This window comes from Alligator mississippiensis, chromosome 4 (assembly GCF_030867095.1).
Source record: "Alligator mississippiensis isolate rAllMis1 chromosome 4, rAllMis1, whole genome shotgun sequence".
Classification (NCBI taxonomy): domain Eukaryota; kingdom Metazoa; phylum Chordata; order Crocodylia; family Alligatoridae; genus Alligator; species Alligator mississippiensis.
The window spans coordinates 210,622,700-210,635,602 of NC_081827.1; the positions used below are offsets into that span (position 1 = coordinate 210,622,700).

The window sequence follows — 12,903 nt, forward strand, 5'->3', positions numbered from 1 at the left end:
ATTCTTGCTTGGTGACTAGTAAGTAGTTTCATGTACGAGTTAAAAAATCATTTGTAGCGGGCACCACCTATGTCTCTAAGGCATTATAGTTCACTCCTCTTATAACATGGCCACCTGAAGGGCAGCAAGAACGCATTAAACAGAATTTTAGAACGTGATACATAGGTTCACGTTTGTGTTGGTGGATAGCAGAGTTCCTTCCAACGGTGCTTTTAAGTGCAAGACACTGAATGGCGTCATTCCAAAATAGTCCCAGTGATTCCTTTCCAATCTGGATAGTGCATATGGCTGAAGAGGGGCAGGGAAAGATGACAAAACTTTTTCTAGGAGACCCTTGAGTATAGCAAGGAATTTTGAATTTTTTGGGAATACTATTCTTTTTCTGTATATTAAATCTGGTTCCTGCTGGGAAGGTAAATATCTGATTAGTTTCTGTCTGTGGATAAAAAGTCCTCTAAATGAGTGGTTCTCAACCTTTGGTACCTTAAATATCACCTACCAATCGACTCTGCAAAAGTGAAACTGGAAATCGCACCATGGCACTTGCAGTTTTGCTGCAGCAAGCTGAGTCCCACTTTTTCCACCACGGCCCAGGGCAAAGCAGCCTGCATGGGGCCTCCCTCCCTATCCCTCAGCACGCTGACGCTGGGGAGTGAAAGCCCCGGGGCACCGGACACGGCAGGAGGGGCAGCAGCCGGAACTTCTGGCCTGAGCAGGCAAAGACCAAAATGCAGCACCAGCATACCCCCTGCCTGTGTCTTGCGTACTCCTGGGGCTACGCTTACCACAGGTTGAAAAATGCTCTAAATCCTCTGCCAGGTGATTTGTGGATCTGATAAAGCAAAAGAGCAACTTAGCTTCTAGACTCTTATAGCACTTCAAAGAAATGTAATTTATAAATAGTACCTGAAGTCTCCATTTTTTGCGTGTGAGGAAATTCTCTTAAGATTCTGTCTCATGCTAGTGTTACAGTATACAGTGCCAGTCTGGGTATAATACAAAGAGTAGGACTCCCAAGAAGTTGGTGTCTTTGAGAGTTTTATTTTGCATATAATATAGCATCTGTCCTATGAAAAGAAAAGGAAAGTATGCATGAGTTCAGGATACTGGGTTCAAGAGACAGTCTCATTGAAAATTAAATTTTAAAAGTAGTTAAAAATGGGTGCATGTGCTGTCCCTGACCTTGAATCCTTCCACCAGTTATGCTGGATTTACAATTTCATGATCCTATTTTTAAATATTTTCTTTTCTTCTATTACTTGTGATAGCCCCATAAAGAAGCAAGGAAAAACAGCTCTACAAGGAAAGCTACATAAGTAGTTTCCTTAACTGCTGTCAAAAGAACAAAGTAAGCTAAGTTGTAAGAAATAAGTTCTTTTTCTCTGATTATTTTTCACCTCTTAAGTATTACAATTGCGCTAGCTAAAAATTCAAACAAGTGTAATGTTAAGCTAATGGTACATCTTTAAGCTAAGCAAACTATAAAGGAAATTGTTTTTCTTTTCTGTCATGTATAATATTAATACATGGAGAAGTTTTCTAGAATCTGCTTACCTCAGCACACTCCAAATAAATGTAGTATGCCCTTGTTTTGTAGACTTATTCAGGATTTCAGTAAAAATAATGTCCTCAAAAAACTGTAGAGCTGAGTATTAATTATTACAGTCATTCCAGCTTTTAGCTAACTTAATATTTTTATGAAAAATCAATCAAATTTATTGTTCTTTCATTGATTATCAGCTATAGCATGTCATTTGAAAATTTCTGTGACATCAGTATTTATATTTATGATACTCTTTTTATTTTGCTAGTCTGTGTTGGTCAGTGTTGGGGAAATTCCTCATTGCTTTTTAGTATTTCCTATGACATTGAAAGTTGGAAAAGTGAAACACTCAGGCAGAGAACCTAACTGTCTCTACAGAACGTGATGCAGTACCTTATTCTTTTAGTGAGGCTGTGGCAGGTCTGATGTCAGTCACTTCAGAGACCTTTAGACCTCAGTGCTCATTTATTGCTAAAATGTACCAGCTCTGCTCCTGCATTATGAAGATCATCTGTCAACACTTTGAGATATTCTCCTTTGTTATTAAGCTTGTGATGCTCTACACTGTCAGGTTTTTTGCCAATTATAGTTAAGGTACAATGGTGTATTCACTGGATCAAAGTCTCACACTGGCGGTAGAGGAATGATTTGTAAGTCTTTATTCATCTGAATTGTACAATAGAATACCTGAGGAATGCAAATAATCCCTCTAAGGACTCAATAGAAAAGCTGTTAAAATGACAGTGTAAGACTATTATTATTCTGAATTGGTGTTTTAGCCAAAGTAATTATTTCTTATCTTGTTGTTCCACAATAGTTCTTAGTTTATTAGTTATGATGACCATATTTACAAAACAAAATTTAAATCCAATTTTAGATATTATTTTTACAGATTTCACTTTACTTGTGTGGTTTGTGCTTTTGTTCACTTGGTCACATGGTACATTATTTAATCAATCTAGAAGTCATCTTATTAAATGTTTACTTTTAAAAAAAAATTAGTGTATACACACTGAAGTACAGTTTGACTAGTAAAATTTTTAGGTAACTTTTTGAGTAAAAGGCCAGTGTGTGTTAGATGTGGCTTTTGATATCCATATAATTTAAGTTTGTTGCTTAATATGTCAGTTTCAGAAGTACTTGATTTTGAGGTTAAATGTCCTATGAAATTTCAGAAATATCAATTAACTGTGATTTTTGGTTTAGACACTTCTGTAGCATTAACTGTCCCGATATCATTCTTTTTTACCACACTATATTTTTACTGGATAACTGAAAGAAATAAAGACTTGTATAATGAGGATTGAAAACCACTGATGGCATATTTACATAAGTAAACGATAGAAGACCAGCCTTATATAACAAACGTGTGAAAACTGTCGAGTGAACTTTTATATTCTTTGTCCCATCTAAAACCCTACTCAGTGGGCCATGCACTTAATCTCATAATAGCTCTGATCCCCTGCTATTTTCTTTGACAAATGTGTGTTGATGAACTTGTGGTTTAGTTCATTTTTTTTCTGAAGTGACATTTGCATTGATTATTTAAAGGATTGTAGGCCACAGTTTCAAAGCACTTTACCATAATAGCTGTTAAAACCTTAGTCTAAATCTTGGAGATTAGTAGGACTAAGAATAAGAACTCAGCAAGCGTAAAAACATATGCTGTATGGGTGCTTTAGATCTGAAACATCTATAGCATCCACAATGCTATATTGAATTCTACACCTCTAGGCTGCAAGAATATTTCCTGTACACCATACCTGTTATGTTTACTTCCTGAACATATAAGGCTGTCATTCTTTCCATTCACACCTGGTATGAAATATTCCTCTATACATAATATTACCTGAACAGAGTTATGTTTTGGTAATTTATTAATGTTTCTGTTGCATTTCAGTATAGAGGAATGTGACTACATTTTTACTGTTGAAATTATTGCAGTGATATTGTATTTCCTCTAGTTATAAAAGTACAAATTTACAAAGATATAAACAATGAAACACTGAACCTTCAAAAACTAGTTTTATAAATCTGAAGTTCTAACCTTGCAGTTCTGAATGCATAAAAATTGGATTACATTAGCTCACAAGCAGCAAAACTGTAGCTGGTGTTGTTAGTTATTGGAAAATGGAGAGAGATTTCTTCAGTTCTTCATTTAACAAAAAAGTAAAAACTGTCACTACTATTCGGGGGTATTCTCCTGAAGAGGTAATGGAGGGGTGGGACAAACCAGAAGAGACATGCGATCTTGTATTCATTAGCTGTGATATACTCCAAGATCAATAGCCAGCGGTACCAGGGTGCTGCTTGCTGTATAGGAGCTGATAGAGCCTGGTGTTCTTTCCACCTGTGTATCAGCTGCTTTAAAAGTTCCTGGGACACAATCATAGAAGCCAAAGTCAGAGGAAAAAGGGAAGATTTTATTTTACCTTATCATATATTAGGACTGTGACTTTTGGAAGTAAAAAAATTAAGTCTACGGAAGTTGAAAGATTTTTAGAATCAAGGTGCTCCAACTTGCATATCTCTGTTATCCAAAGATTTTGCTATTTTCTAGAATTATTCAGATTTCATATATTTTAAAGTAAAACCAGATAACAGTAAAATATTAATAGAGTACACCTGAAGCAATTACTGCCTGTTAATGCCTTGACCTTGGAAAGCAATACACAAAAAGATGGCATCATAAAACCGTGCAATTCTTATGAATATGTATGTGCTACTTGATAATAATGAATGTGGTACAGTCATGCATGCACTACAAGATAATGTTGTGCCCTTTTTTGTCTACAGGTTGATAAAAATTAAAGAGTGGGTGGACAAGCATGACCCAGGTGCTTTGGTCATTCCTTTTAGTGGGGCCTTGGAACTCAAGTTGCAAGAAATGAGTGCTGAGGAGAAACAGAAGTATCTGGAAGAGAACATGACACAAAGGTTAATTAGCATTCATTTTCCCTACACTTTATTATCAACTATTTCCTTGCAGTAATTTAATTGCTTGCGCTGATAGAATAATAAATGACAGAGTAATTACCATTATAAAGAGAGAATCTTCTCCTTTCTTTACCATGAGACAGAGTGAAAAGATTTATTTTAAATTAAGTTTTTAACTGTCATCTGTCATCTCTGTACAGTGTTTTAATTATAACATAGGTATTAGTTATGTATATTTTTGAGAGAGAATGATCACCAAAACTCTTTCTTCATTCTGGGGAATGGGGATGGTGGAGAAAAATTTGCCATCATTTTTCTGAATGTCTGTAATAAATTGTTCCAATATTGAATTTCAGTCAAACAATTCAGCTTTTATGACCTAAGGTTCTGAAAATTGCATGAGACCAGAAGTATGGTGTGAAAGGATGATTTAAATTTACCCTTTCTTTTTGTGTTTTTTCTGAATAAACAAATCAAAATGCTGTCTTTAAGATAGTATAGCAAAAAGTAATTCTTCTAAAATCTTTTTCTTCTTTAACTGCCTTGTTTGTCAACATGTTTGAAAGTGTAGAATAGGGAGAAGAGCCCATGTCTTCCAAATGTGTGATGCTTTTCCTGCAAATTGATTACTGGAGGCATTTAGCTGTTTCTTGTGTATATATTGAATGAATTGGTTTCATTTTATTTCAGTGCTTTACCAAAGATCATTAAGGCTGGGTATGCGGCACTCCAACTAGAATACTTTTTCACTGCAGGCCCAGATGAAGTGCGTGCATGGACCATCAGGGTAAGATTCATACTTATTCATCAGCTATATCCAGTTCCACACTATTGAATTCAGATTGATATCACTGACTTTGAAGTTTGTCATGGTGGCGGTTAGCTAGTCATTACAGATGAGGTTTTTGTCCAGGATAACTTTAATTATTTGTGAGCTGCTGAACAGTGAAAGTGGAGCTGCATTGATTGAGGCAGGTAACAATTGATTCTGCCTATTACATAGTCTGAATTTCTTCATCCTGTAGAATCTGTCTACCCTCCTCCTGTGGTCAGAGATAAGACGTACCAGTATTGTGCTTGCTTAATCTGTGTGACTGGGTTTGTCTGCAGTGAAATTGATGTTGCTTTTCATTTTGTGTTCGCTAAGTTTGTTTGGGTTGCGGGTGGTTCTTTCCTCCTTTGCTTTGCTCGGATTACATTTTCAGCAATAAAAGCAATATAACATCATTATACTCCTCATGGATAGAACAGTTGAGCTCAAAAAACCTAAAATCAGTGTGTAATAATTCAAATCTTTTACTGATTTGAATATGTGGAAGTAGTTAATCTTGATAGTTTTATATGTTCTCTGTGGTTCCTAGTGCCTAAAATTATATTATATATATTTTAAATATTGATACAGGCTGATTACAGCCATAGAGACTGACTAATTTATTCCCAGAAGACAATAAGCTGTGCTGTAGTGGTTTGCTTTTGAATGTAAATACTATATTCAAAAGAAGAGAATATTATAGAGATGAGTATTGAAAAATATTGTGAAATGCCCATACTTGTAAACTCCATATTACAGATTGCAAAAATATCAAGTTTTGGAAGTGGTGTGTGTTGTATGTCTGTTGTAGTGCTGTGCTTTGATTTACATTTTAAAATAATTTTTGCTTTCAAAAACTGCTGTAATTCCATTATTTTTATTTAATGTTACTATTGCTGCTGAAGTATCTCAACAAAGACTTAAAAACAATTTTCTTATGTATGAATAATATTTACTTTTTCCCCCTTACTTCACCCTTTTAAGTGATTATTCTTGGACAGGGTCTTGTACCTAAGTCCACAAAATACCATCAAAGCATGCATGTTTTGCTGCTCTTCGTTATTTGCCAGTTTAAACAGCACCTTCTAAAAGTCCAGTGTTTTCAATAGGAGTGTTGCTTGCCCTTTACTAGAAAATTTGAAAGCTGGTTTATCTTGAGACTGATTGTAAGTATCTGTGATTTAATGTGCTAAGATATTTAGTCAGGTAAGCATCAGTGAGTAGCCATATTAACCCAATACATCTTTTATTGTAAAAACTGTGCTTTACAGTGTCAGACTCCTTAGCACTTTAACATGCTTTATTAAGCAGCCTTTAGGTCACCATTATTTCTCAGATTTCTTTCCATGGTTGTATGTGCACAGAATGTATGTTCTGTAATTTAAGATATGCAGCAATTATAATGCATTCTTTTTCTTCTCCATGAACTTAAATTCTCTTGTGATGGTTGCATGAATATGTGCAGTTATAATTTTAATTATTAAATTTTAGATGTAGTAGTGGGTGACAGCTTTTTAAAAAAATATATATGCATTTGTTTTATATTTAGACTTGTTAAAATAATTCTGGAAATAAAGTCATATTATCATTTGGTTTAAGCTACATAGCAATGTATTTTTATGGTTCCAAATGTATTAATTTTAGAGATTCTGTAGTCTGTTTGAAAAGCAGAGAATGTATATTTAAACACAGCTGAAGTCTCTGGTAAAACAGCTTTAAATATTACTTAGAACGTTATGTTCCTTGGATTCTGTATGGAGAACTAGAGATCGAAATGAATCCCACAACAGAACACAATCACAGCTTCTAAAATCAATACTGCTTTTGATAACCATTAGAAAAAACAAAGCTGCTTTTAAATATCAGTTGGTTTATCTGTAGTACAAGCATCTATCTATGTGTCCCAATATTGAGAATTAGCCAGTTGTGTGCCTGACATTTTAACTGATACGAAACAAAGTTTCATCAGAGCCTGAAAGCATGCTAGAAAGGAGAAATCGCTCTCCTGTAATCAATCTTCTTAAATGCAATTAATTTTCTTCTGGTCTTTCTTTGACAGAAAGGGACGAAGGCTCCTCAGGCAGCAGGAAAGATTCACACAGATTTTGAAAAGGGATTCATTATGGCTGAAGTAATGAAATATGAAGATTTTAAAGAAGGAGGTTCGGAAGCAGCTGTCAAGGTGAGCTTCCCCATCTTTTCCTTCTCCCCTCCTCCATGCACACCATTTTCCTATTTCAAGCCTGTTTTTCATTGGAAAGAAGTCCCTGGTGGTAAGTGAATCTGACAGTCACCTCTAATAATAGAGCACAGATGTATTGTCTTTTTATATTTGTGAAAGAATTAAAATACAATAACTTACCTAACAAAGAGGTGACAATTTTAGTAACCAAGATATGACGGCTAAGGGACTGATTTGATTGTCAACATTAAGAGCAAGAGTTGCTCTAAACTTTTGCATGCATTTATAGTTTTAGCTATTATATTTTAATAGGAAGGATCAAGCTAATGTTTTGGTAAGATTTAAAATGATTTTGACTCTAGAGAATCAGAAAAGATACCTAACTTTCTAATTAGTTTAAAATCACTAGCTGTCTGGGGGTTTTTTAATAAAAAGTAAATGTATATTCTATTATCAGTGAAGCCATTACCATACAAATTTCTAATCCAAATGTTTAAGAAACTACATTATTATAGAAATGCATTTTTAAAGCAGTGAAATCTAATCAGGTTTTGGTCACAATCATTAAAATCATAACATCTAACATTTTAGGTAGCTAGTTTTACCTTGATAGATGCAATATTCTCTGTCTGAGTATCAAATCTATCTTTCAGCATCCTGATTTTATAGTGTCCCTAGTAATTATATGTAGCATGGGAAAATATAGCAGACCAAGTTTTTTGGCTATTTTTTACTGAATACATACTGAAAACTTTTTTTTCCCCTTCTGGTACTTTGTAGTTACAGTTTTATTAAGATATGACATTTTATCTGCTTTCTCAACACTAGAGGGCAGAGACTGATTGGGTGCCCAAAGTTGTGCCCTTATTACAGTAGATAAATTAAATCTGATTTGCAGTTATTAAACATGAAAAGAAATTAGATATAGCAAATCAGTGCCTTAAGAAGAGCTATCCTGTTTTTTATTGCTACTGTATTTGTTCAGTTCTTGCTTTTATTAGAAGGGAGTGATATTTCCCTTTTTCATACAGATTTGATGGGTGTTGTATTGCTTATGTAGCATTGCTGACATTTATTAAAATTTGTATGTTAAAATTACAAATTATATAAAAGGTTAGTTATTTTAACCCACCTCGGTATTTGATAGTCCCTGTTGTATTATGTTAAAGAATTTGAAAGGCTTTGCCTCATTGTTTGCTATTTGATAGCTTGAAAGGTATGCAAAACTGTCATTTCAGATTGAGTTTATTCTTAGGAGTATCGCTAAGGAAGATCACACTGAGCAGCAGGGCTTTAATAGGTCTGTTTGAACCCCAGGAAGTGGAAAAAAAATCCCACTATAATTGGTTCATTGTGGCATGTGAACTATCTTCCAGAAAGGGAAGTGGAATTACAGTGGTACAACTAAGCCACAGCCATAAATAAATCTAATGTTCTAGCATCAGAAACCTTGTTTGTGTTGCTGAGAATTGAATTATGCCAAGAGTAAGTACCTCATGATGTACAAAGCTTAAGAATCTGCCTAAAGCAATGTTATATTAGTACCTAATATGATCATGAATGTTTTTATTTAATTTTTTATAATGTAAGCATCCAGAAATGTGAGGTTTTGCTAAAAATATAAACTTACAATAAGATTTTGGTACAGATTTATAATGCATCAGTAGAGTATGCACATTTGCATTGCCAATAACAAACTTTTTAAAACTGAAGTGAAATAAATTCTTTGTTTTAAAAAAATAATATTACATGGATCTTAGAAATAGGAGCCACTGTCTTGGGCTATAAGCAATATTAATTACCTTACATTGCCTTTCTAAGCTGAATTTGGATTTTGGAGTAATCTGAAATAACAGTAGTAATGAGAGTTGCTTGCTTTGTATGTTATCAAGTTGATCGATTTTTAAGTTTGATTTTGTGTGTGTCTAACACCAGTACAGCATAACTAATTTAATGCCAGTGCTGTGAACTATACACTGAATAGCTCTGTGTGGGCTTTGTAGTCTACAGGGATATCACATTATTAGCAATCATATCTGCTTAGGCAAAGCTGGCTTCTACAGATGGCTGCTTTCAAGTGCAAATGAACTGGTTAGACGTGTCTTGTTTAATACATACTCAAGATTCACAAATGGGTATTGATTTTTTCAACCAGTGTTTCTGATAGCAATGGAAATGGATTAAATGGTCTCTAGAGAATTTAAAGGAACACTGTCACTTTTAATTAATTGTAAACTGGTGGAAAAAAAACCCAAAACAAAACACACAAACTTACATTAGTATGTTAAAATGTATTTAATTAAAGGAGACTGACTATACAAGTGTGCAGTGGCATGTTAGAAAAATTAACATTTATTTTGTGTAGACCAAGTTATTTGTAAATATGTGTGAATAATTTATATATTAACTGTAGAAATTCCATTTACCTGTGGTGTAGCCTACTGATTTTTTTTTTCAACAGTTTTTTATTAGTGCTTATATTACCAAATAATCTGATTACTCTTGACTTGTCAGTATTATTGGGCTCTTCAAAGGGAAGACCTACTAATACGCCTTGAAAGCGAACCCTTTATAGTGCAAACCCATTTTCAAAAGAAAAATACAAAAACATATATAAGCTTTTTATTTCTGTATTAATAAAGTGTCAGATGGGATAAGGCAATTACTGTGGCAGTAAGTGTTTGTTGATTGTGCAGGCTGTTACATCTAAGGTTTACTGTAGGTTAGAATCACCGGTTGTGCCATTGAACTCCAGAATGACAGCTACAAGATCACTGAGCTTCTAGATTCCTATGCAGCAATATAGGAAACATGTTGCTTTGCAGAGCAAGTTTTTCTGACAGAAAGGTGTTAAAGTAACTATGTAGCATTAATCTGATCTATTCTGCTGTAACTAAGGTCATTAGTTAACAGCTTTCGTGTAATGGGAGCTTAGTGTGCCACCACTGTGACAGTGTCATTGAGAATAATGGCACAGTGAAGTCTTGCATGGAAGTACTTTCCCTTGCAAGAGGAAATTTCAAAACAGGAAAGGCTGTTGAGCTGGAGCAGTGGCTCACAAGTTTTCTGTTGTAGGTCCTTTGGTTTAAAAAAAAAAAGGGAAAGCAAACCACCTTCCCCCAATTTTGACTCCATACCTTCCCTGTAGCCAGTAGAACACTTGGCTTAATTTTTAAAAAATATACCAGAATTAGAGAAGAGAAAATTAACAAACTTTAATGGATGTTGATGTTTAGTAGTAGAGTTGCTGGTTATTTTGCATCTGCTCTATTTATTTCTTCTTCCTGAATAAAGGAAGTGGAGTGTAAGATAGTACCAAACCTCCTCTTGTCTTCTCAGCCTTCCTCTTCACCCCTACCCTTGCAGTTATTTCTATCCTTCTCTGTACTTGATATGCTTCCAATTTTTGTATCACCAGCAAATTTGATCACAGTTAAATTACTCTAAAGAAATACCTAACAACAGCTCTTCATTTCCTGTGCAAAAGCATAGAAGAGTGCCCTGCGTGAAGAGTAAGGCATGCACAATTGCAACTTTCTTGCGTGCTGGGCACATCTTTTGTTTTTAACTTTATTTTTTATTTGATGGAAGAACATCAGCAGAGTACGTGGAAGGAGTCTGTATACTATTTGGTAGCCATACTGCTAAGATTCAAACCATATGTTGATTGTCCCCCCCCCCCCCGACTAGTCTTAAAGTGATGATGAGCACCTGAAGAAATTTTAGAAGCTGGAATAAAGCCCCTAAAAGCTAAAAGAAAAATATTTGTAAGATGTATTTTATCCACTTCTGTCTAATGAGTTAGTGTTTACAGACAACATAGAAATGTAACATTAACAGCATGTAATAAAATCTCATGTCAGTGGAGAGGAAATTATGACTGTTTGTAAAATCCAGTTCCACCAAATCAAGGTGTTACAACTGTCAAAGTCGACATTTTTTAAAAAATTTGTTTTAACCAAAATATATAATACTTTTAAATTGGGGTTTTCTTTTATATGCTTGTGGTTAAAGCTGTAATTCATTTCTTTCCTGTCTTTTCTATTTTCAGGCTGCTGGAAAATACAGACAACAAGGCAGAAATTACATAGTTGAGGATGGAGATATTATCTTCTTTAAATTTAATACACCTCAACAACCCAAGAAGAAATGAATACCATATGTTGTTCACTGCTCAGAAATAAACTGTGCTGCTTCAAAAGGCATATGAATTTTTATTTAGACAGGAATATCTGAAAACAGAAAACATACAGTATATATCTAGGGAAAAATCCCCCCCAAATTGAAATTACTTGTTTGTTTTGAATTAAAATATGGCACCTCCAGTGAACATACAAGTTCACTAAATGTGAACAGCTTTGAATTTCTAACGATTAAGACCCTACTCCAAATTGTAGAAGCTTTTCAGGAACCATATTACTCTCATGATACTTCATTAATCTCCATCATGTATGCCAAGCCTGACACGTTTGACAGTGAGGACAATGTGGCTTGCTCCTTTTTGAATCTACAGATAATGCATGTTTTACAGTACTCCAGATGTCTACACTCAATAAAACATTTGACAAAACCAGCCTTGGTGTGTTTGGGGATGTCTGTATTGACTGACTGTGGTGTGCTGAATGTGATACGGCACCTGGTGGCTGCTGATTACAGAATTTTAAGACGTGTATGATACAGTAACTGGCAGTGTGGGGCAGCTGCAATTGTATCTTAAAAGTGTGTCTTTCATGGGAATTGGAAGATTAGGATGCCACTGATTTGTCTCAAAAAAGTTAATGAATTTGTAGATGGACATTTATTGAAAGATGATAGTAATGATAATAAAAAGGATACAGCATAAGTGATTTTGACTGCTAAGATCAATATATATATAGAAAATTTGTTTTCTCTTTGAGGCTGGAGCTTTTTAGCTTAGATTGTTTTGAAAGGAGTATTATTAAATTGTGGGGGTTGACCCAATGGAGTTTGATGTTGTATGTAGCCCTCTCAGATCAAGTTTTCAGGCCAGTAGAAACAGACATATGCTTAAAAGAAGAGTGGAAAGAGGTAGTCACTTTAGTCTGTAGTCAGGCAAAAGGTGGGGGAGAGTAGCATCTTAGAAACTAACTTGTTCAGAGGGGCATGAGCTTATGTAGACCACTTTGTCAGATGCCATGAATGGACTTTCAGAAAACAGGTACTAAATAGAAAGGAATAAAATCATTTAAATACAAAGGATAGGAGAAGTGTGAGGAAAAGAGGAGACGCTGCAAAGAGAAGCAAAGGTGGGTTGAAGAGATCAAAAGGGATAAACAAAGTAGTTAACCCATTGAGGGACGCGGGTTATAGAAGCTGAAGGAAGTTAAAAGTTAAAGGAAGAGGCCAGTGTCCAGCCATGCAATCAGTTTTAGTGATGTAGATTGCATCTGTAGCTACTTGTATACCCCT

At 34.8% G+C, this 12,903-nt stretch overlaps 1 protein-coding gene across 1 annotated transcript in view; it reads left to right on the forward strand.

Annotated features, from left to right (window-relative positions):
* OLA1 (Obg like ATPase 1) overlaps positions 1 to 12,046 on the forward strand; it is a 180,541-nt gene extending 168,495 nt beyond the window's left edge. The window contains exons 8-11 of the mRNA XM_006275540.4: positions 4,340 to 4,480; positions 5,171 to 5,267; positions 7,351 to 7,473; positions 11,525 to 12,046. Coding sequence (XP_006275602.1) covers positions 4,340 to 4,480; positions 5,171 to 5,267; positions 7,351 to 7,473; positions 11,525 to 11,626 — 463 coding nt within the window. The 3' untranslated portion in view covers positions 11,627 to 12,046. The remainder of the gene's footprint in view (positions 1 to 4,339; positions 4,481 to 5,170; positions 5,268 to 7,350; positions 7,474 to 11,524) is intronic.
* Positions 12,047 to 12,903: the final 857 nt, after the last annotated feature.